The sequence below is a fragment of the Tetranychus urticae genome, chromosome 2, assembly GCF_039701765.1.
Source record: "Tetranychus urticae isolate SD_2017Ah chromosome 2, NJAU_TeUrti_SD_1.0, whole genome shotgun sequence".
Lineage (NCBI taxonomy): Eukaryota > Metazoa > Arthropoda > Arachnida > Trombidiformes > Tetranychidae > Tetranychus > Tetranychus urticae.
In genome coordinates, this window is record NC_142959.1 from 25,387,725 (window position 1) to 25,411,310 (window position 23,586).

Sequence of the window (23,586 nt, forward strand, 5' to 3'; positions counted from 1 at the left end):
GTTTCATGAACAAATCTGGTTCTATGATTGAACAAAAAGCGATCGAGGTTTAACTTTGAACTCGATAGCACAAATGGACTCAGTTTTCATGCCCTTACAAACCCTGAAAACTCGAAAGCCTTCGACTCCTTAACCAATCGTAATATGTTATGAGCATAAATGATTGACTTCACAGTGCGAAGACACATTCAAAAGTCAACCGATTTTTCAGGTTAAACGGCTAATATCGGCTTAAAGCTAATTTATCACTCAACAGTTGAACCACAATTTAAAAGTATTACCTGTAAATTAAAGAAGGTAATCCATTTTATTAAATGCCTCAATGCAAACAGAAAAAGTGTTTTTACTTGTTAAACTTGATGCATCTTCAATGTTGAACTTTTAAAACATGCAGTTCGTTTAGCAAAAAGTAAGTCAAGTTAAAAAGTCAATCTCATTCAACTGTTTAATTATAATAATATTTTTTACTTTTCTGTTTGTTTGTCAATTTACCGTTAATTAGTCTGAGTGGTAACTTACCCAATCATGAATTTTTTGTTTCTTCAAAAGGCAAATGTTAAGGTGATCATTGATCATTGAACTTAATTGCGAACATCAGTACTAACAATGTCAACTCAGCCATTCATATCAACCTTATTCAGCTTCAACTTGTGACTGTAAACTCAATTGCGACTTGAGAAGCATTTTGCCTTCAGTTAACAGTGATTAACTGATGTCCATCAACATTATCATCTTTGACCATTAAAATCGTCAATATTTTCAATATAAGCTTAGGTTTACTCCCATTAGTTTAAACAGAAACCATTTCAAGATTGAAATTTGATAACAATTTTTTTCTCAACAGATTCCATTCACACTATTATTAGTTATTATTAGCCTTTTTGACATTGGATTCCGTCTCACCAATAGACTCAACTGTTACAATTATTCAAGTTCACATGTCCCTGATTCGCATGCAAGAACTAGGCTTATCCTTATCAAAAAGACAGCTGGAATCTTTTCTAATGAATAATCTCATTACTGTCTGAGAGTTTTGTTGTCATTGTCTGAAGCAATTAACAAGACAAATCTCCTTTTTGTCAATTATAAAGCAAAAAAATATGATGACATTTTGAGTATCTCAAGAATCTAATCAGATGTTGAATAAACATTTCTGGTAAATTTTTCCCACCATAACTCACTATAAACAAACCAAAGACTGGGTGCAACCACACTTGCGAGTCTGTGGTCGATGACTTCCAATGTTACCAAAAGAAATCTTTGTATTTTTATTGAATTAATTGTATAATAATCAGGCCACTGTCCGTGGATTAGTTCACTTCAACTTGTTTTTAATTGATCAAGTCTTCAGCAGCAAGTTGATAGTCCGATGTTGATGATGGCGATGAGCTTGATCTACCTAAATGATAACAGAGTTGTTTAGCAACTCATTCAAAAACAGTTATCACGTTAACAGTTAACTTCTCATCATCACCATCAATTTTCTCCTCCTTATTTTATCTTCATCTCACAATTTATCCTTAAATAAACTTCAAATTGCACATGAAGCAAACCACAAAAAAATACATTTTCAACTAATGTTACAGTTTTAATGAAGATGGCGTGTTTAATAACATGCCCTGATGACCGGTAAATTCAAATCAACAATAACCATTATAAACTCCTATGAATGTTAATTTAATTTAATAACCAACAATCATCATTCTAATAAATCATTTTACATCAAGTATCATCAATGTATACCATTAAATTGATGAATATGATTAAAAAGGCCAGTTAAAAAAGCATAACAATCAAACAAAAAGGGTCAATACTCAAGACAAGAAATCACTTTGTTTACCCAAAAACCATTGACAACAAAAAAACCTTTTTCATCACACATTTTACTTTATTTTTCCTCACATCTTTTATCATCTTCAACTTATTCAGTTCTCTTGAATCTTCATCTTCAATTTAAACTAATATTTCTCTCTCTCTCTCACCATTATCATCATTATCATCAACAACTGCTTCTTCTTCATCATCACTATCATTTGAACCCGGAACAAACATCCTTTAGGCTATACTTAATACAGCAAATACATGATTTTTCATTCTACAAAATCTTTCATTCAAGTAAAATAATCACTTAATCGCAACTTTATATCTCCTTCATCTCTCTCTCTCTCACTAATTCACCTTCATCATCAACATCTTCTTCAGCATATTGTAAACAAAAATATTTCTGCTGATAGAGAGAGAGTCAGGTTATTTGTGATTAAGACACTCCGGTTCCGCCTTATACCTTAATCACAAATAATCAAGTATTGTCATGCTCTTCATCTGTTTATAGCTTGGTGAAGATGATGATGATGGTGGTGGTGGTGGCGATAATGATGGCGATAGTGATGGCGATGGTGAAGATGAAAAAACAATGTTTAAACATCGTATTAACTGATGACCAGTTTTTGTGTTTCCAGCACCGAACCAGCTATAAATAAATATAAAATAAATGTAAATCAAAGGTATATATATATATCAAAATATATATTAATAAACAAATAGTAACGTCAGCAAATATACCTTAAAGGATGATGTAATATTAACATATTTTAAATATTATCAGTATATAAATACAAAAAATAATGTATATATATATGTATATTTATATACTGATCTTATGAAATCTATAAATATTATTATATTATATATTATCATCATTATATTTTCATGATATTTTGTACAAACAGATTTTGTTTCATTTTCATCTGCCTGTGGTTATCATCAACATTTGTCGGGTCAATCCTTTACGATAATGAGAAGACAATACAATTTTTGCTAAACTACGAGCCACAGTAAATACATAGACATTTCCTATTATGTTACAATTGAATTGCAAACTTGATGATAACTACAGGCAACTCTTATTCAGTTTTCAGAATCTTGTTAATGTATATTTTTCAACTGGTCAAGATAACTTGCAACATTTTATTTTTTGTTGGTTTCATGTGTGTGTTTTGTATGCATATATATACATATAATAAATATGTTTAAATATTATATATATATATGTATATATTTATATTATGTGAACTGATTGACAATTGACTGTCTACAATTTTGAAGGTAAAGGGTGGGAAGGAGTTCATTCTGCTTCAAGAATTGATCAATTGTTGTTGTCGTTGACATATATAAATGTTTGATGTTGTTGGTTGCCTTTATCCGTTTCAATGGATGTCTGTACAATTTTTGATTTCTTGTTTTTTCGTTGATATTCTCATGCTGGTTGAAACAATTGGTTTTGTTGGAAGTTGAAGTTGCTTAACAAATAAATAGATTATTTTCTTGTAATACAATTAACATAATTCTTTGTCGATTTTCTTGATTTAGCGTGAAAAATTAATAAATCCTCTTTGATTTCAATTTTTGATTTTTTTATATATATTTATAATTAACTTTAGTTTGTTTTGTAAAGATGAAAATGATGAAATGTTGTAGTTGCATTTCTGGTGTGGATGGCGTAAATCGATGAGGTGAGTGTTTGTTAAAGATGATAGTGGGTGATGATAGAGATGAATGTATACTTGAATGGATGTTTTGTGTGAATGTGAGTGTGAATGTAAATGTGATCACTATAATAAGGTAGATTTTTTATGAGGACGTGTGATGAATGGTGAGTGAAATATAGCTCAATTTTTGCTTTCTTAAAACAATATACATATGTATTTGTATGTATAGATTTCCAACACTCTTTTAAATCTATGAAAAAATCTCATTGCAAAAAAAAATTCACAGCTTTTAAATTTTAAATCAACTATAATAAAACAATATCACCAACTCTCTGACTAATATCAGAGGAGAGAAAGAGAGAGAAGAGAAAAATAAAAGAGAGGAAGAGAAGAAGAAGAAGAAAAAAATAGAGATGAAAAGGTTGTCACTATAATTATTACTGTGGCTGGCATTGGGTCAAAAATTGTGAAGTTGATCTTAACACAGCATGTGAAGACAGAGGAGATAATGATGAGGCATTGATTGAAATAGTTGAACGATTATGTTTCATGTGTGATTTTACTAGATGACCCGCTGCCAACGCGGATAGTAATGAAAGCTCAGCTGCTAACACAGTGCCGCAAACGATGCGAGCAAAATCTTGAGAATTACGTCCTGGTTCTTCTACACAAGACCCACGTACACCCAAAAGCTGTGGAAAGATGGGAAAAGAGAAGATGATAAAATGAAATTAACATTGAAAAGTCATGCTTGAAAATGCCTGACTTGACTTTGAAACAAAAAAGATTGACTTTGCAACTCACATCAAGGCATGATGCTTGTGGCGGCAGAATTGTTCCTCCACCAATGGTTCCTAGCTCCAATGAAGGCATGGTACATGAAATGTAAAGGTTTTCTTCACCTTTTTTATTAATGGTGGACTCAATTAAAGTAATACAATTTGAGCTACCGATACTTTGGGCAGGATCCTGGAGAGATAGTGTTCAAGAGAAGTAAATAAAAGATTAATGATTGTGTTTAACTGTAAATTAATGATACTTAATGATACTCTTTTAATTTACAAGTGATTTGAAGAAGAAGAAAAAAAATGAAAGAATAGTCTCTTACCTGGCCCGTAGCAATATACATAGCTGCAACAATATTAGCTGCATGAGCATTAAAACCACCAATGGTACCTGAAACTGCTGAGCCAATCAAATTTTTACTAATATTGACTTGAACAAGAGACTGGACATTGGTTTTGAGGACATCACGAACAATTTTACCAGGAATTTCAGCTTCACATACAACTGATTTACCTCTACCTTCGATCCAATTAACAGCAGAAGGCTTTTTGTCGGAACAAAAGTTACCACTGAGTACATTCATTTCCATATCTGGAAAATATTCTTTTAATTTCATAATTGCAAGCTCAGCTCCCTTGGAGATCATATTCATTCCCATGGCATCACCTGTGGTTGCACTGAATCTGAAATACACATAAGGTCCAGCAATACGGGTTAAAACTCGGTCAAGACGAGCAAACCGTGAGGTTGAATCAAAGCTTTCTTTGATAATAGCAAAATTATCCTCTTGTTGAATCCATCTCATAGCTGCTGCAGCTCTCATTGCGTTAGGAAATTTAACACAAGGTGCACGAGTCATACCATCACCAACAATGGCACTTCGCACTCCTCCGGATAACATTAAGGCTCGGCAACCTCGATTTGTACTGGCAATCAGGCAACCCTCAGTGGTGGCCATTGGTATGTGAAACTTTTTATCATCCAATAAAAGTGGTCCAGCAACACCTAAAGGGATTGGCATATAACCGATAACATTTTCACAGCAAGCACCTAAAACATACTTATAATCATAATTGGTAAATGGTAAGTTTTCAAGAATGGAAGTGCACTTTGAGTCTCGAGCAACGATGGCTCGACGAATTTTGACACCCCGTTCTGGATCATCTAAAAGTATCTCTAATTTATATTGGGGAACTATCTTAGAGTCAACAAGTAAAATTATTTCAGCCTCAGTCATTGTTTTAAGACCTTCATCAGACTTAAGGAGGGCAATTAATTCACTCAATGGACGAGGTTTAGTTTTCTTTTCACTTAACGGTCGTTGATTACGTTCAACCCCTGGATCACTGTCTGATAAAGATATTAGATCATCACACGAATCTGAGAGTGAATCATCTCCTAGAAAAAACGATGGACTATTTTTTCCATCGGCACTTAATCGGCTGGGTCGTCGCTTTTTATTTTCAACAATAACACTTTCCGTATCGGAATCTTGTTGAACAACAATATTATTTGGTGTAAGTGCCCGTTCACGTTCATGTTCAACAGCTTCACAAGTTTCAGGAGTTTGAGTAAAAATTTGATGAGTCTCACTATCAATTTGAGTCTCATCTGAAGTAATTTTTACTTCAATCTCCTGTAAAAGGGCTTTCAAGTTGTGATGTGAGGTTTCATCCTCATTATCAGATGACTTTTGTAGAATTTCTTGTTTAGGTTGGTGTCCCTTAAAAGATGTGGACCTTTTAAAGGCCAGGAAAAATGTGGCAAACATTGAGAGGATCACAATGAACCCAAAAAAGAGTAAAAGACTAATCCTTATAATTGAAACGTCTCGAGTGTACCCTAAATTGGTGGGTAAATAAAGGATCGTACACAAGAGAAGAGCTTTAATCAAATGACCAAACCAAGCCATGGTGAAAAGAATACAATGTTTCGACTCCGGACGTGGATGTAACACAGATTATTTATAACAAAGACATATATATACCTTTTTATAATATGTTTTTACTTTGACATCACTGACATGAAAGTGTACTAATGCTTAAAAAACAGCCTCACACGATCTCAAAGTAAATAGGTTAGTCGGTTTTAACTTCACAACAGTATAACCAGGTATAGAGAGAGAGATAGAGAGAGAGATGGAGATAGAAAGAGAGAGAAAGAGAGAAGCAGAGAAACTAAAAAAGGTTGGTCTTTAAATTGTTGCAATACAGAGAAGCGCCAAAATTGAATACCAACACATAATTAAATATAAATAAAAATATATTTATTTCAAACTAATCATGACGAATAATCATGATGTTGAAGTTGAACAAGAAAATGAAAGTTTAATTGAATTGGTGACGTTGATAGATGTGATTAAAAACTGATTTTCTGATGGACTTTTATCACTTCTTTTTTTTTCATTTAACTTTCAATTTTCTGGTTTCTTCAACTAATAAACGTTTATGGATATCAATTACAATTTTTGCTTAAAATCATTCCAATCAAAGAAGATGATTAATGTGATAATATAATGGCCTAAAGATGAGCCTTTATGGTTTATTAAATCACATTATTTACAATACTTAATTACAGAGTCACTTTCATCTTTGCCTCTCATCTTTCTTGCAAATTAAAATCGTCAATCTCTCAAGTGAAAGTAAATTGTAAATATTAATTGTAATTGTAAGATAATTTTTTAATTCACTTTCATCAAGTATCATCAATTGATCACGACAACTCAATAATATTGCATTAATATCATCAATAAATAAGCATAACATTGAAAGGCTCATAAGGATCATAACGGTATGAGTATTTGTTGCAATAACATTTCCTTGATATTTTAATTTCTCAATATTCATATCGTTTTGATCAACGTCAATTATTTAATTGTTATTCAATTAACTCAATTAGCTCAATTAATTAATTAGACTAAACATGAATTATCTCAATAACAAACATTACTTCAATATTTTCCTTGAAAAATATTCAATTTGCAAGAAAGCTTTCAAGTCTAGTAGATTGGGTTTGATATGAAAATTTTCAATAATTTTTCGCATCTAATTTAAATTATCCTTTAAATTTCAATAATTTGCAAGTTCAATTAATTTAAATCGAGTTAAATTTAGACCTTTGAAGATCACTTTGTTGATTGTTTGCTTGGTTTAACCAGATTTTTGTTTTTGGGTTGCTTTGGGTTTTCTGGTTTGACAAATTTGTCCAATGATTTAACGTTAATTATCTTAATTTCAAAGCTATTTTTGACTGTCATCTATTATGGGAATGAAAGAGTTTGACAAATTAACCTAACAATAGTTAAACAAGGAAATTTGAAATATAATTGTTGATTATTTAAAGTAACGTCCACAGTTGTAATTGATTTTGTCTTTTCAATTTCCCATAACTGTAAATAGTTTCCATTATAATAGTTGCATGTTAATCAACATTATTTACATTGTATTTGCTATTTTTGTTGACTTCAAGAGTTACACTTAATTGGTTTTTAACAGTAAAAAAATTAGATGTTAATACCAGAATTTGCATCAGAAATTTAAAGGATGGTAAGGAATTAACTGATAGGTAACTGTAGTGATTAGCTGTCTTTTGTGAGTGTTATACTAGGCCTTAATTAAATTCAGAAATTTTGCTTCTATCGTTTCTTGTTGGTTTCCAATGGTATTTTCCGATTTTTCAAGACTGCCAATGGTCTTGATAAGGCTTGGTGTTGATAGCTTTAGTTATCATCTTAATTCACTCCATTGAGTTGATCTCTAATGAAGGCTGATTCCGAGTCTTTTTGCTATTTGTTAATTGCTCTGAAGCAGCTAAATGTGCTAAATATTGGGTTGAATTTGTGATCTTTGGTCAGTAAGTGAAGTTTTGTTTAATTCAGGAGAGGGTTTTCAGGATAGTCAGTTAACTGCTTTCAAATCCATAATGATATTTGCTCAGATTGATTGTGAGGGAAAAGATTGAGGAATGAGTTCTTTTGCTTGAATTGAATTCAAGATTCTGGTTGGAAAGTGTTTTCTGTAGGAAAAATTACTTATCTTGATTATTTTGTGTACAGGTAGAAATGAAAAATTTGTTGGAATTACTAGATGCATAGAGTATTAATGCGTAAATTAAAAAACAAAAATTAAATTTATTTTGCAAGTTGATTAAAAATGAAACTTACTAAATGTTAGTTTCAATCATAGAAGGTAGCGCCATCTTTAGTGTGAAAAAAGTAGTGCACGATTTTTTCATTTTTCATGATGCAATGTTGTACGCTTGTTGTATTTCATAAAACTTGTATTTTTCATTTCTTTTAATTCAATCAATCTATTATTCTGTTAATTTATTTTGTCTACCTATGGTATTTAACTTATTGAATTTGGTTTATTTATTTTTCTAAATACTGAAGATTTTTAGTCTCGTTTTGAGTTTCGATTCAATCTATCTGACACTTTCTTTATGTATTTCCCATCAGTTTTGATTTAAAGGTTTTGCTGTTTGAGTGTTGGGTTCATCTTGACCTAAAAGACCGATCAATGAAGGTCTGGGTCGGAGAAAGGCTGATATAAGAGATGAACCTCTATTACCATTGTTATTGTTACCACCAGGTCTGATTGTGTCAATTATTGAGCTACCTGGAAAACGACCACCAAAAATGGATGATATACCAGAACCAATGTTTCCAATGTTGCCTCCACCAATGCTACCTCCACCAAATGGTCGGTTTGCTGAGGTTGTTTCATATCCAGAGCTTGGCCTGTTATTACCAAAATTGCCATAATCTGGACGAGATTGTCCATAAGGTCGATAAGTAGATGTATAGCTTGGTCGATGTGTATATTCATTTTCAGTTTCTTTATATGGACGATATGTTGTTGAATGGCCAAAACCTTTAGAATCGTTCAGGATATAAAAAGCATAATTTGTCATTTCCAGTTATCATAACAATATAATTTGATCTAACCTGATGGACGATGAGTTGAAAATCTTGATCCACCACCAGAGCCAATTTCATAAGATTCAGAATCAGGATCAATGGTTGATGGTCTGAAGCCATTTGTTCCTATTATATCTGTTGGTCTTGATGTTATCGGACGATGACCATGACCATGACCTGGCCTGTAATCACCATCTATATCAGGTCTATTTGAAGGTCTGTAACCTGATGAAGGACGATGGGTTGAAGTGAAACCACCAAGAAGTCCATCAATGATTGAAGGTCTATAAGTGCTTGAAATGAAACCATTTCCTGGTCTGTAGCCGGATCCAAATCCAGGTCTTTCTTGTTTATTCACAGATCCTGAGTCAGGTCTAACTAAAGAATCAATTCCTGGTCGTTCTCTGTTCGGTCGATTTCCAAATTGTGACTCGGGTCGATATCGATCAGTTGAATCAAAACCTTGCTTTCCATTACATCTAAACGATAATTAGATACAGTGTAAATGGTTACAATTTCACAGCAAATTAAGATGATTTAACTCGATTACCTGTAAAGTTTATTGATCTTTTCCAAATCAATTCGACTGAAGCCAACTCTTTGACCAATATCTGTTCCTCTTTCAAGCGGTTCAATTGTCGGTCCATTTCCATTAGTAAATGCTGTGGGACCATAATGAAGTACACTTCCATAATCATATGGTTCATTCAGAGTTGTTATCTCTTCTACTGAATATTTACGGAAATTTGTCTCCAATCCTGTTATAACGAACGATAACCAAATCAATATGGATTTGTTCAAACAAACATAAAACAGGACAAATTACCTCTTCTAATATTTTGATAATTAACCCTAATATAACGATCTCTGTCTGTTCTACTTTGTTCATGTACAAAGCCCAAAGCGTGCATCAACTCATGTTCAACAATACCAACAGTGACACAACCTTGGCCCAAAGTGACTTGCTGTTGACCACCAGTCATTCCAACTCTTGATGAACAACCAGAACCACGGACTAGATGAATATAATTGGGCTCTGAACCATCATATGGTTCAAATCGGACACATGTTTTGGAATGGTATTCATCAATGGCTCGAGCAATCACCGATCTCTCCTCACCATTGAAATCTTTAGATATGACATAAGGAACTCTGCCATTAGGCCAATGAGAACCAGGATTTCGTATGGCATTTTTTTCCGTCTATGTAAATTACAATGGATAATAATGATTTATTAGTAAAAATTCAGACAGAATTGACTTTTGTGATAGTTAAAGTTGCGATAGAAAAGTCAATCTTGATATGTAGAGATCAATAATCAAGCAGATAATCAAGACTGTTCCCAAGTTTCCATCAAAAGTGATGTACTTGATTTCAATAATTAAAGTGAAACGTTTCAACTGACCAAATATAAAAGTCAACCTTTTCTGGTTTATAAATCACTTTTACTCAGTGAAACTTGTTGATGAGTGGATCATCTTTTTTTCAACACTTTTACTTTCAACTTAAATTGATTGACTTGTGAGAGGGTCAGCTAATCATTTGGATGAACAAAACTTGTATAATTACCGTTGCATTGGCTAAAAGATCATCAGCAATATCACCTTCAAATAATTTGCTAGAATAGAGAATTTTATCGTCAATTGCGAATAATCGATCATCTAATTGTTTCGCTCGATCAAAATCATCTTTAGATAATGGATGTTTCATATCTTCAGCAATTCCACCTCTAACCTTTAATCAAAATGTTTAATCCACCAATTGACCCAAAGAAAGAAGAAGGAGAAGAAATGGAGAAATCAATTAATAAAGTCAATTGGATTGTTAATTGAAAGTCACATAAAGACAGTCACTTACATTTCGATTGGAATCGCGATTGTTTGAAGGTTTAAACTGATTTTCCCTTTGATTATCATGAGGATTGTTGCGGTCATTGTTGTTGCGATCATTGTTGTTGTTACGATCATTATTATGATTGTTTTGATGGTTTCTGTGGCTGTTTTGATTTCGATCCCAACGATCAGCCCAAATTGAATTAATAATAACAAAATGAATACAAAAATAAAAGCAAATTCTTGTGATTGGAATCATCTTTTTTTTGTTATACACAACTTCAAGCAATCCGATTGATTAAACTTTTCAATTCAAATTATAAACATTAGGCAGATTTGGAAGCAAAAGAGTCAACAGTTGAACGGAAAAGTGTGATCAAAATTGATAAATAATACAACAATGATGATACAAATCTACCGGTGGAAGGATATTTGGCTTCCTTTTTAAGTTAAATTGAACAAAAAAACAAAATGTTAATAATGTCTTGACAACCATTTTAATCAATCAAGTCTTGATTATCAAGATGACAATCAGCAAGTCCAAGAAACTTGAGACTCAAGCTTAAGAATCTATTTATGCAAATCGTTTTACCCACCAAATAGATTGAATCTTATCAGACATGTTTACTAATTAATCATTCTGAACGATTAACCACCCAATTCACTTGCTTTGGTAACAATAATCTCGTTAAATGCAAACAAAACAATCGAGACAACAAACAGTATCAATGGTAAACAACAATTTACTCAATCAGATTGACCAGTTAAGGATACAAGAAGTTGGAGTTTACATTTGCCTGTTTAGATCCAATACCGATTCATTTGTATGTTAATTGGTGTTACATTCAACATAAATTGACATTTTCCTTGAATCACAGCAAAAAACGCATCAAAGTTAATGTAGGAAGTGATAGGTTTTCAGTTAATTCAGCAGGGAATCCCTAATCAGTTTAATCGTTAATTGGAAATCAATTTTTGTCGATTCAATTATTGATGCTATCCTTTCTCATCTTTATCATTATGAATTTCAATTGACTAAATTATGCTGAAAAGGAATGCATAATGTTTAGTGGACAAAATATGGAAACCATTTGATTTGTTAATGTAATGCTGGCTACGTGCCGAGACAATCAGTTGATTAAATAATTAATTCATCCAGTTTGAATTTAAAGATGTTGATGCTGTCAAGATCATTTAACGATTCAATTATAAATAATTGTCACACACTATACATTTGTACATATACTGTACATTTTAACATGATTTGCCTTTAATAAATCTTCAATTTCTCGGTCAGTTTTACATTTTTCCACTCAAATGTTATCTATTTCATCAATTGATGCATAATTAATTATGAATGTTTGATTAACTGCCTTCTTTGGACGCAATATTTCTTGAATATTTCCACCTTCATCTTTTGACTTTTGCTTGGCTTTGAAATTAACAGCGATCAGCGAATGACTGTGATTTGAATCTTTAATAATTAATGGGGTTCAACAATCATATTCATTTATGTATAAATTATAATTGTTTGATTACAATCACAATTAGTCTAGTGGTTTGAATAAGTAAACGATGTTGGTTTGATGCGATGATTATTCACTTACATTCGCGCAATAAATCCTCTTCTGTCAATGATTAATGTTTTTTGAATTGATTTTTGCTCAAATTGAGCTCTATTCATTCACAATTATTAATATTCATTTGTTTGGATTATATTCTGGTAATTTGAGGAGATTTGGAATGAATTATTATTAATAAATGAGATAAAATTGTTTGTTTTGGTTTCAAAAGTTTTCTTTATTTGCTTATTTTGTTAATCATCTGATATGTATGATTGGTATTGATTATCAGGAAAATGAAAATGATAGTTTTAAAAAAAATAGAAATGAATTTGTGAATCAACATAAGATGGAAATGGTGTAACAAAGTTGGGGTGATTAGTTAAAAAATATGTATTTTACTTCAATTAGAATGAAATAATTGAAGGAAAAAAAACTCTTTGGCAGGCACCTTGATGCATTTTGGGCTTAACAATATTGCAACGAATGTCATTGCAAAGCTAAACTCTTTCTATCCAATGTATAAAAATAGAACATTAAATCAGATGATTATGAATGTTTCATGGAAATTGGATGATAAATAGATGGTGATGAAGCTGTTTGGTACTGATGAACCAGAGATGTGAAAACCAGAGGATGAAATAAAAAAGACCAGTGAAACCAAAGTTATTGTGAATTTGATTTAAGAAGATTCAAAGCATCTAGTAACTAATTAATTGATTATGATTTAGTATCGGGGAGCTTCGTAGGATTTCTTGGCATAACCCATGTTGAAGTATTGCTTTGAGTATCCACCTCCGTAGCTTGGTCCGTACAAACCGTAACCGGCCTTTGGTACGTATGAAGATTGTTTGTATGAAGGACCATAATTGGCTGGAGCAGGGTATGATGGCTCATATGATGGGGCTGGGTAGGCATTGTATTGAGCTGGGGCGTTGTATTGAGCTGGAGCCTTGTATTGAGCGGGTGCCTTGTATGGGGCGGAGTAGGGTTTTGGTGCGTAAGATGCTTCTGGCTTGTATGGGGCTGGTGAAGCAGATGAGTAAAGGTTAACTGAAGCAGGGGAAGCGTTAGCGGTTCCTGGTTCATTAGTGCTGATGGCAGCTCTGAAACCATAATCATCAGCAACGTAATCTACTTTACGGTAAAGTCCGTAAGCATCGGTGTAACCGTAAGATCCCTTTTTGTTTCCATAGTCATCACCTGTTAATGGTTAGAGATAAAATTAGAAGATTGAACAGATTGAATAGCAAATAAACTTACCTTCTTCTTGTTGGTGAGTTTGGGTTCCATAACCATCATCAATTTCATAACCGAAATTGTATGGGTTTGGTTTCTGTTTAAATTTGATTGGAAATCAGATTAATAAACAACACTGAAAGATATAAGCGATAACTGTAAATCAACTGTACTCACGTAGTAGGGTTCAGCAGCGTATGCCTTTGGTGCTGCGTATGGGGCTGGAGCATATGATGGTGCATATGATGGAGCGTAAGTTGGTCGAGGTGCGTATGATGGAGCTTGGTAGGATGGTCTGTGAGCAATGTAATCTTCCTTTGGTGGTGGTGAGTATTTAGGTCCATGAGATGGGTATCTTGCTGGACCAGAGTATCCGTAGTAAGCAGGAGATGAGGTAGCGTAAGCTACTAAACAGACGAGAAGAAGTGCCTGGTTAGATGAACAGAAGAGGAGAAAAGAAAACAATTGTTAAATATCAAGATACTTATGATGATTCAGAGTTGCAACAATAACAGCAAGAGGTAAGATAACAAATAAAATTTAGTTGAACGGTTTCCAACAAAGGATTAGGTTAGTGAGTCAAAGTTTGAAGCAAACAAAGGGACTGTTTATAAGTTAACAGAGATTATACAAAATTATCCAGCAAAATGGTTAGAGAGTGAAAAACCGTTTTAAAATCAAGTTGTGTTTAAATAAAGGAATCACTAATCAATTGAAAATAAGTATTCAAATTCATACCTTAAACATTTTAAGTTGAGTTTTGGTTTGCAAGATTGTTTAAACAATGTGAACAGTTTGCAAGATCACAAGTGAATTGTAATTATTCGTTATGATAACCGTCCTTTTATACAAATTGCAAATCGAACCAAATTTTCTCCGAAACCAAATTTATTCTCTCTCCCTCTCTTTCTCACCTTTCCTCCTCCTCTTCATCTTCTAGGACCTTTCTGCCATACCTTGAAGGTATCCAATATGAATGTTACCAAATACAACAAGACCGACAGGTAAGAAAAGAAAGAAAGAAAAAGTGAAGACAGAAAATTGGGTCAAAAAAGTGAAAGTAAAAAATGACCATTCACAAGGAGGAGCCTTCACTTTCACTATCTTACTCTCTTTTTCTCATCATCCTCATCCTCATCATGTTCTTGGAATGGTAATCATCACAACTATCATCAAAATCATCATAAACAGCATTAAAATTATTAGGCAAAAGTAAAAAACTGTGAGTTGATGTTTTTTTCCTAAAAATTATAAATTGTATACTTTTCAATTTCCTTACAGTTTACAATAATGAAATTAGCTAATACCAAATGCTGCATTAACCTCTCATCCCTACTTAATTACAATTAATCCCGCTCCTTCTGATCAACTTAATATCATATAAACACCATGATAGTTACTATTCACCTTTCACCATTAACATAACCAAGGTCGCCAACAATTTACCATCAATATATCAAACGCAGCACACATTTGATCATCACCGATATCATCATTATTGCTAGTATTTTGAGGATAAAAATCTCATCTGGTCAAGATGATTAAGTCTCGCTTATTCCATGATTCTGATTAAATAATCAAGCTCTAAGGCACAATCAGTAAATCAAATTGACAACTTTTACCCAAGCCAGAGTGATTCAAACGTAAAGCCAACATTTACGATCTTTTCACATTATAAACAATCCAACAATCGCCATCAACAATCATCCAGTCAATTCACCATTTTATTCATTCAACAATTTTCCAAGACTGTAATTCATTGCAATTTAGTGATCAACAATTAACTCATCAGTGTTCATGATTACATCGATAGTTGATGTTGAATTCAAATTACATTGTATACGATCTTCTAGTTACTAACCGATTCGTCTTGAACCATCGTTAATCATTGAATCAATCAACCCTGTTAACTCTGATTGCTCTTCATTAATTCCCAATTAATTAGTCTTAATACAATTTGTTTGTTATTAATCATAAAGGTCATTAAATGATTGAAAAATGTTACTGCAAGGTGCAGCAAAAAAGGTTGTAAACCAGTTGTTAGAGACACATTTGCTGACCACAATTAGACTCAATGAAATTGTCATAATCATTTTATTACAAATTTTACATTATAACCATTAAATCATTGATTAAAATTTGTGTCCAAATGAAAAACAAAACAAAGCAAAACTCAATCAAATAAGTGCATTAATTAAACCAGAAAACTTGGCCGTACAAAATAATGTGATTTTGTTTACCTCTTCTGGTTGAAGGAAACTGGTTGATTAAAATAAAATAATTGATTTGGAAAGCTGACAAACTAATTATGACCACATTAATATAAGTTAATTTTTTGATTTTCACTAACATTGTGAAACATATTAGCAATCAATTATTATTATTTTACCTTTAATTCAACTTGATTAATTCACATTACTTTCGGTATCCTTAAAAATCCTTAATAGTAATATATTTTTTCCCTTTAATAATTTGCCTTTTTTCTTTAATTATAATTCAGTGACAAATCAAATAAGATCGATACTAATACAATCAATAATTTAGAGGATAAAATGAATTTCTTTCACATTGAAGGCAATCTTAATTGTAATATTTGGTTAAAACGGAAACATATACTGATGACCCTCAATGAATTAACCAGTAAATAAATTCACTTTTTTACATTATCAATAATCCCAATCAATATCAGCTTTCAAGAGTAACATTAAAAATATTAATCAGTTAACGTTAATTGTATACAAGAATATAATTAACGGTTATCAAAGTGGCTCTTCTTGTGTTAGCATTGTTTTTTGGCAATAACGGCAGCAATAAAACAAGCCTTTGGGTAAAAACATTTTAAATTGTAACTTTGAGTTGAAAACAGGTCTAATTGTTGCTGATTGATTGCACCTTTAAAATTGTTGACAATGAGAAGTTTCCAGATTGAGGCAAGATAATGATTAATAACCAGTAAAATAATTTCTCGAGTGTTGCCATTCCATTGGGGTTTGTGTAATTTTTGAGGTGAAATAAAGTCCGATTAAGAGTAATTTACTGAGAGAATCAATAATTTTCACTTGATCATCAAGGTTTGTATAATTCATTTCAGTTTTGTTCAGTTAATCTGCTTTTAATCAGTAATTATTTGATTTAAATAGCAAAATTAAACAGCTTTACTCGACAAACATTGTTTGAGGTCAGATAATTGTTGCTGGCAAAAATAATTGAATGGGACCCATTTGAATGGTGGTACTCGCCATGAAAATTAACAAGATTCAGGTAATTTATGATTAAATCTGATGATCAGCATAGATTATAAGAGAACAATGTTAAGATGAAAAAAGTTAACATTACAACAATTGCGAATTGTAATTGCAGCAGTAGAGTTGAAGCGACTGATCCTTCGTAACATGTGCAGGATTGATTGCTGACATATTGTATCAATGATATTGATAACATTCACAATTAATTTCCCTGAAAGTTTTTCCATCAAAACGATCACATGAATGGAGTAAATGTAATTTCAAGTTTTCCATTATGTTCTCTCTATGGTTTAGTTGCGGAAGATGCCAAATTGCGATGATCAAAATCAAATTTGTGCTTATTGTGTTGTCAACGATAATAATCGAAATCTGTATCGAAATTGATCAATCAGGTACCAATCTACATATCTGTACAAGTTTACACAATTAGCTTGCTGGTTGGTGGTCATGAACAGTTAACATTCACATCTGCATACTTGGACAGGCTGATATCAGTGATTATCAAGATGGTATCAAATTGATTGATCCAGGCTTATCGGGGGAAGAAGAAGAAAAGATGATGATAATGATGAAGAAAAAAGAGTTACTTTATTTTTTTCTTACCTGAAACAATTTTGCAATCATGTTGAGCTTGTAACAACACCCAAGATTCAGTTGAACATATGATGAAGAGCGGGAAAAGATTTTATGATTTATTCACAATAATGATGATGTTGATGTTACTGTTGATTATGAGGAGGCCAACAGGTATTAATGAGATGATCGATGTTAACATAATACAATTAAGTATGTCCAGAGTCAGGTCATTTTCAGTTGAATTAATTGGCTTGAGAAAGAGAAGAAAGAGAAATAGAGAGAGTAAACATGGCGACCTAAAAGAAAGGCGAAGGAAAAAACAAAAATTTTTTTTGATGAAATCGATACTTTAATTTATAGCACAAAATAAGCCTAAAGGTCACAGTTGAAATTTTTAATAAATGTTAATCGCTCTAAGCAAACAAAATAATATTAATAAATATTGTAAACTTTGATAGTAATGACAATTAAAGCAATGATTAAAATATAAAGTTGCAAGCAACACAAAAAAAAATTGAGACGCATTAAAATAACACATGAGTTTACAAATTTTGCCTCTTCTTTAGGTTTTTGGAGGGAAATTAAAAAATATTTTATTGCCAACCAATGTGAACTTAATTATTGTTTATTAACATTAGATTTGTTTCCATTCATCCAACAGCTATTAGAATGAGAAATTAAATTGATTTAACCCTTGATTGATTATTAATTATTTAATTCGTTCGGTCAGATTTGTACTGATCGGCAGCAGCTTAAAGGTATAATTGATTAAGGTTGTTATAAAAGTTGATCAGATTTACATAAAAGCAAACTACACTTTTCTACTTCGTCTAGTTAGATCAGTTGATTGCGATTCGCAAATAATTTGATTCTAACCACGTTTGTAATTGATTATTGGAGCCACTTTATGAGTAAATCAATTAATTGTAAATGTAAATAGAATGACAACTGATAATCTTTAATTTACTTCACCTTCAATGAAAACCCAAAAGTTAACCAGTTTATTGGTTCACAAAGCGTAGGTTTTGTTTTTGTTTTGCTCATTGCCTTGTTATTTTTGCTTTCAATTTTAATCAATTCAACAAATTATAGTCATCAAAATGATTGAAAATACATTAAAATCAATAATTCACTGTGATTGGAATGTTAATTGTCTAGTCTAAATGAGACTAATTGTCCATTGCTTCAAGGATACATTTTTGTTTCATCACGGATTACGCTTGTTGCCACTTTTATTTTGCTGCATCAATCCTCATTCCAACAGGTTAAATAATCTAATCAACAATAATTGTCTGACCTGTTGACAACTTTCTCAGCATGATTAAGTAGAGAGTAGAGTTGAATAAATAAAACAGTTAATGATTTGTTAATAATCAAAGAATCAAAACATTTCTCCAATAATAATGATTAACCTTAGCTTGCAGTATTTTTACCTTGCCAGCTTGAAATGATTTCATTTTTTTATTTTTTCCGTTTTATTGGAAAAAATTGTAAAAAATTATCGATTTGTTTAATTAATCAAACTAACTAATTTCTCATTATAAGATCACGAACAAAATGGTAACATTTCATCAGCTTTGATAGCGCTGAGTCTTGTTAAATAGCTATATCCTCGCAAGTTTGTCATTGTAATCAGATGGACAATTGAAAATCAACAAATTAGTTGAATAAATAGGTCTTTAATTTGGCAGTTTTGCTTCATTTAGGCTTTTTGGTTTCGGCTGTTTTGTACATTCAGTTGGTGGCTAATTTGGTCCCATCAGTTCTCTGAGATTCTTGATTGTAATTTCACTTCGGACTCCTTGGAAGATACTGTTCACAATCAGTGGCAATTAAATCATTGGATATCTGTTTATCGACTTCATCGGGTAATCTTTCTTCTCGTTTCCTTCGGGCTCGTCGATTTTGAAACCAAATTTTAACCTGTAAAAAGATAGATGAAAGATATTTGATTAATCAATCTGATTTATTGTTAACTTGTCAAACTATTTTGGTTCCGACCCATCAGTCAATATTATTAAATATTATTAATAACTAGTCATTTGTGAGATTAAATTGTTATAACCAGGGGTAAGTAAGGTTAAGGTTATACAAAAGGTAATAGGTATTTTCAGGGTTGATTGTAACAAATAAACAATCATTTAATTCAAAGATGAAAACCTCAAAAAAAAATCTGGAAGCATTGTTGTTATCATTATGAGTTTACCGTCCTAATAAGTAAACTTTAATCAGACTGTTATTAAATTATGGATTCATTGGTTTTCACTTGGATACATTGTTAATAGATAGTAGCCATTATAATAAAAGCAATGAATTTGAAAAAAGGAGAAAAATTCAATTTCGATGGAAATCAATTGTTGAAGGTAAATATAAATAACAATAAATACGATTAATAATAGTTATAATTTGTATGCATAATATTTGTATGGATAATTTTTTAAGAAGCAGCAAAATATGTCTCAACAAATCAACCAAGCTTATGATGATTAATTTAATCCGGTTGATTTATCTGCACATAGTTACATAGTTTGTAATAAAGAGAGGCAAATATTGAGCGTAAGGCATAAGTTTTCATATTGTTATAATAGCTATTATTATTTACAGGTAAACAGTTTAGTTAAAATACAGATATATTGAGGTTCAAGATGTAAAGGTCAAATATCGACCTCAAACCAAGGGTAAGCTATAATTGACTGACCACTCAATTCACTAGTGACCAAGTAAAATGGTGGCCTAGTGATGGTCAAAAGGGAGACTGCTATTTTGACAACAAAAAATGTCTCCGCTTACAATTGAAACCAATTTGATGAAAGATTAACAAACTCCACAAGCGATTATTTTAATATACTATTCAGGTAAGAGGAAAAATGGAGGCCATTTGTCAGTGAAAGTGGCTTATTAAAGAGGATTAAGGTAGATGATTATCTAAGTAATAGCTATAATAATAGTAATGTTGATTAAAATTAAAATGAAATAAAGATAAGTGTATAAAGACATGGTAAAGTTAACATAACCTTTTACAGATCTTTTCACTAATCATATTTATCATAACAACTCTCTAATCTTTTAATGTTTACCCATTATTAGCAATCTTGATCACTTAACAGCATATTAATAGTACCTTTGAGATTATAACCGGAAATCTGGAACTGGTTAAGGATTAATTGTGAGATTTGGTAAAGCTAACATTTATTCAACGACTTGTTAAATATTACAAGCGTTAAATAAATCCAAGCTTTCATACTAACTGCAAGCTTATGGAAACCAATGGAGAAAAAGTTGAGTTGATTGCAATACAAATTATATCGACTTAATTTAAGTAACTAACCAGCAATTAAAAATACATGACAATTAACTTACCCGATTCTCTGAGATGTTTAACTGTTCCGATAAACTCCAAACCTCATAGCTGCTGAGGTAACTTGTTGAGGCAAATTTCTTCTCCAATATTTGTACTTGATGAGATGTAAATGGTATCCGAGGTCCGCGATTGTTGCAATTATATCTATTATTTAGATTGTCATTAGTCGATTGAACTCCTGTTAATAAAATAGAGGCAGAATTAGAAAAAAAATCAAATGTATTTAATATGTAATTATCAATAATTAAGTCAGCTTTTTAACCAAACAAAAGGATAACAACTGAACAAAAATTAACGGCTTTGTTTCCCGGCTTAACAAGCCATTGTGCCCTTTCATTTAGATTTAACCGCAATTTTTAAATCAGATTGTAATTACATGTAATTGTAACATTTAAATTGATTACACAAAGGATACTGAATAAAATTAAGTGTTATCGTTACACGATTGTTTCTCAGTATTTGATGGAAAGTTATTAATAACTGTTGATTACCATTTATTGTTGAGCCTTCCATAAGTCTTGATTCTTAATCAAGTTGACTCTTAATGAGAAAATAAAAGTACATTTGTACACTTAACCAGCAATTAGGCCATCAAGATGACCTTGTAAACAATTGATCAAATCTAAATCACTGATTATTATGTTATAATGTAAGATAAAATCCGGTATTTTAATTTTTCTCACTCAATCAATGAACTTCTGAATTATTTTAGCGTATAAACCAACAAAATACAGCAAAACAAAAATGAAAACAAAATGTTTAATCAGCTTTGAGCAAAATTAATGATTAATTGGTTGTAAAAGGTTGTACAATCAAGCTAATTACAAGTCCAATCAATCTTACCATCAACAAAAAACTAAGAGATTCAATACACTTTACAATAACAGTAAAAGTAAACAAATGAAAATCTCAATCTACATCTGATTCATGTTAAATGTTTTGCCTTCAATATGATTATGATTACCTTATTAAGTAAAAGTGTTAATCAAAGTTAAGTATTTCATGTTAATGTTTACCTTTGATTCACTGTTAATCACAATAATCACAACGATCATTATGATCATAATAACCAGTCAAAAGCTGAAAATTATATAAACCTTTCATTCAATTGTGAATATCACCTGAAACAAGGTTAATACTGAACAATATGATTTATATTAAGTTATCCTTTTTGTTATAATTTTTTTGTGAAAACTCGCTTAATTGTAATCAGTTTAGTCTAATTGATAGATGACAAGACTTACTGTGGCCAAATTTGAGCCTCCGGTTGCGAGATGAGCTTTTTTTAGTTGCAGCTGAGTTGCTGTTGCAATTAGAAGTGTTTAATATTGATTCAATTGTAAAATTGGTCAATTTACGATGAGTTGATGAAGAGGCCGATGATATTGATGAGGTTGAGGTTGATGATAATGTTGACAAGGTTGAAAATGATGGTGATGATGATGGAGATGAAGTTATTGTTGAGGTTGATTGAGTTATTGATGAAGTTGATTGACATTGTTGAGTTGAAGATGATATTGTTTCATGATTGATTGACATTGATGGTGAGTTGATTGAACCGGTAGTATACAGATTAATAATCTGTCCACCAGTAAACGTATCCAACATATCAACAATTAATCCTATTTCCTACGATTGTTATCCTCTTTTGAACAAACCAATATTTATCAAAAATGAAACAAGCAAAAGTTGAAAAGGCCAAAAATCAAATTGCCTTGATTAAGACAATTGATGGTAAAGGTTAAGGTCAATATTTGAAGACTAAAAAATAGGACAAAATATTGAAGGTAAGCAAAAAATTAGGTACAACGATTAATAAACAAGATCTACTTTGGTTAACTTGTTTCCATTCAAATGTGGAGCCAAAATGACCCGTAGGCCGAAGACGTAAACCTTTCAAATCCCATTGGCTCATTGTATTTGTATCATTTCAGTCTTTCTCTTTCTTTTTTTGCTCTCTTTTTTTCTTGGGTCTCATCTTGTCATCATCAGTCGTCTTACCAATGATCATCATTGAACACTAACCTCCCTCACATGCGATTATCATCACCATCTTTCCTTACACTTTGATTTGATTGTAAGATCATCATTTTGCCTTTTACCTTCCACCTTTTGTTACACCACTGACTGCTGTGTAAAGGCTCTTCCTTCATCTTCCTACATCGTCTTTTATCATCGTCTTGGGTCAATTTCAAGTCTCTGGTTATTGATATTGTTTGATGGTTATTATTGATATCAATTTGTTTTGTTCAAGTCTGTCCAGGTTAACATCAATGGTCGAGTTTAATTGTCTGTGTATAACATTGAGTATGCTTCAGTGGATGTCTTGTCTCTCACATTTTTCACTTCAATGAACTTATCAGATAAACATGTATATTATCAATTATTATATTTTCAACAAGCCCAAGAAAAGAAAGACGAAGGAAATAAAGTAATGGAAGAGAAGAAGAAGAAGATGAAGAAGAAGAAAGAAAAGATGAAAACAAAAACAAAAATATGAATTGGAGACTTGAAAGTGCTTCTCATATTTTCCAATATACTCGTCTTACAATTTTGTTTTCATCTTAACTGTTATACTT

At 31.7% G+C, this 23,586-nt stretch overlaps 4 protein-coding genes and 2 long non-coding RNA genes across 7 annotated transcripts; 1 reads left to right on the plus strand and 5 right to left on the minus strand.

Annotated features, from left to right (window-relative positions):
• The first annotated feature begins 1,887 nt into the window (after positions 1 to 1,887).
• Positions 1,888 to 3,039, plus strand: LOC149094199 (uncharacterized). Its single transcript, XR_016198444.1, has 2 exons — positions 1,888 to 2,115; positions 2,333 to 3,039. It is a non-coding gene; the product is annotated as an uncharacterized LOC149094199 (long non-coding RNA).
• Hmgcr (HMG coenzyme A reductase) lies at positions 2,932 to 6,343 on the minus strand. Of its 2 annotated transcripts, XM_025160556.2 has the most exons (4): positions 6,262 to 6,343; positions 4,597 to 6,116; positions 4,293 to 4,457; positions 2,932 to 4,180 (listed from the first exon to the last, which is right to left on the minus strand). In XM_025160556.2, exons 2-4 carry the CDS (start codon positions 6,043 to 6,045, stop codon positions 3,926 to 3,928), a joined length of 1,869 nt encoding a protein of 622 aa, XP_025016324.1. In that variant the 5' UTR covers positions 6,046 to 6,116; positions 6,262 to 6,343; the 3' UTR covers positions 2,932 to 3,925. The 2 variants fall into 2 exon arrangements, with proteins under 2 accessions (XP_025016324.1, XP_015782403.1); XM_015926917.3 differs by having other exon boundaries at positions 4,597 to 6,343.
• A 2,040-nt stretch (positions 6,344 to 8,383) lies between these two features.
• Positions 8,384 to 11,313, minus strand: LOC107360299 (uncharacterized). Its single transcript, XM_015926922.3, has 6 exons — positions 11,050 to 11,313; positions 10,762 to 10,926; positions 10,019 to 10,394; positions 9,743 to 9,950; positions 9,220 to 9,671; positions 8,384 to 9,145 (listed from the first exon to the last, which is right to left on the minus strand). The coding sequence occupies exons 1-6, from the start codon at positions 11,281 to 11,283 to the stop codon at positions 8,727 to 8,729; spliced, it is 1,854 nt and encodes a 617-aa protein (XP_015782408.2). The 5' UTR covers positions 11,284 to 11,313; the 3' UTR covers positions 8,384 to 8,726.
• Positions 11,314 to 12,776: 1,463 nt separating this feature from the next.
• LOC107360301 (uncharacterized) lies at positions 12,777 to 14,633 on the minus strand. The gene is made up of 4 exons (XM_015926924.3): positions 14,564 to 14,633; positions 14,003 to 14,254; positions 13,850 to 13,922; positions 12,777 to 13,789 (listed from the first exon to the last, which is right to left on the minus strand). Exons 1-4 carry the CDS (start codon positions 14,570 to 14,572, stop codon positions 13,314 to 13,316), a joined length of 810 nt encoding a protein of 269 aa, XP_015782410.1. The 5' UTR covers positions 14,573 to 14,633; the 3' UTR covers positions 12,777 to 13,313.
• Positions 14,634 to 16,382: 1,749 nt separating this feature from the next.
• On the minus strand, positions 16,383 to 18,173 carry LOC107360305 (uncharacterized). The gene is made up of 2 exons (XR_001568275.3): positions 17,674 to 18,173; positions 16,383 to 17,601 (listed from the first exon to the last, which is right to left on the minus strand). It is a non-coding gene; the product is annotated as an uncharacterized LOC107360305 (long non-coding RNA).
• Positions 18,174 to 18,984: 811 nt separating this feature from the next.
• Positions 18,985 to 22,857, minus strand: LOC149094200 (uncharacterized). Its single transcript, XM_089267119.1, has 3 exons — positions 22,252 to 22,857; positions 21,007 to 21,185; positions 18,985 to 19,569 (listed from the first exon to the last, which is right to left on the minus strand). Exons 1-3 carry the CDS (start codon positions 22,613 to 22,615, stop codon positions 19,435 to 19,437), a joined length of 678 nt encoding a protein of 225 aa, XP_089123245.1. The 5' UTR covers positions 22,616 to 22,857; the 3' UTR covers positions 18,985 to 19,434.
• Between the last annotated feature and the right edge of the window lie 729 nt (positions 22,858 to 23,586).

Coding starts and splice junctions, on each gene's coding strand:
- Hmgcr (XM_015926917.3), bottom strand. CDS start 6,186: ATGGCTTGGTTTGGTCATTTGATTAAAGCTCTTCTCTTGTGTACGATC. Junction 4,458..4,596: donor TGTATATTGCTACGGGCCAG/GTAAGAGACTAT, acceptor CTATCTCTCCAG/GATCCTGCCCAAAGTATCGG. Junction 4,181..4,292: donor CACAAGCATCATGCCTTGAT/GTGAGTTGCAAA, acceptor ATCTTTCCACAG/CTTTTGGGTGTACGTGGGTC.
- LOC107360301 (XM_015926924.3), bottom strand. Junction 13,923..14,002: donor ACGCTGCTGAACCCTACTAC/GTGAGTACAGTT, acceptor AAATTTAAACAG/AAACCAAACCCATACAATTT. Junction 13,790..13,849: donor AACTCACCAACAAGAAGAAG/GTAAGTTTATTT, acceptor AACCATTAACAG/GTGATGACTATGGAAACAAA.
- LOC107360299 (XM_015926922.3), bottom strand. CDS start 11,283: ATGATTCCAATCACAAGAATTTGCTTTTATTTTTGTATTCATTTTGTT. Junction 10,395..10,761: donor ATCTTTTAGCCAATGCAACG/GTAATTATACAA, acceptor TAATTTACATAG/ACGGAAAAAAATGCCATACG. Junction 9,146..9,219: donor TTCAACTCATCGTCCATCAG/GTTAGATCAAAT, acceptor ACGATTCTAAAG/GTTTTGGCCATTCAACAACA.
- LOC149094200 (XM_089267119.1), bottom strand. CDS start 22,615: ATGTTGGATACGTTTACTGGTGGACAGATTATTAATCTGTATACTACC. Junction 21,186..22,251: donor GAGGCTCAAATTTGGCCACA/GTAAGTCTTGTC, acceptor TTTTATTAACAG/GAGTTCAATCGACTAATGAC. Junction 19,570..21,006: donor TAAACATCTCAGAGAATCGG/GTAAGTTAATTG, acceptor ATCTTTTTACAG/GTTAAAATTTGGTTTCAAAA.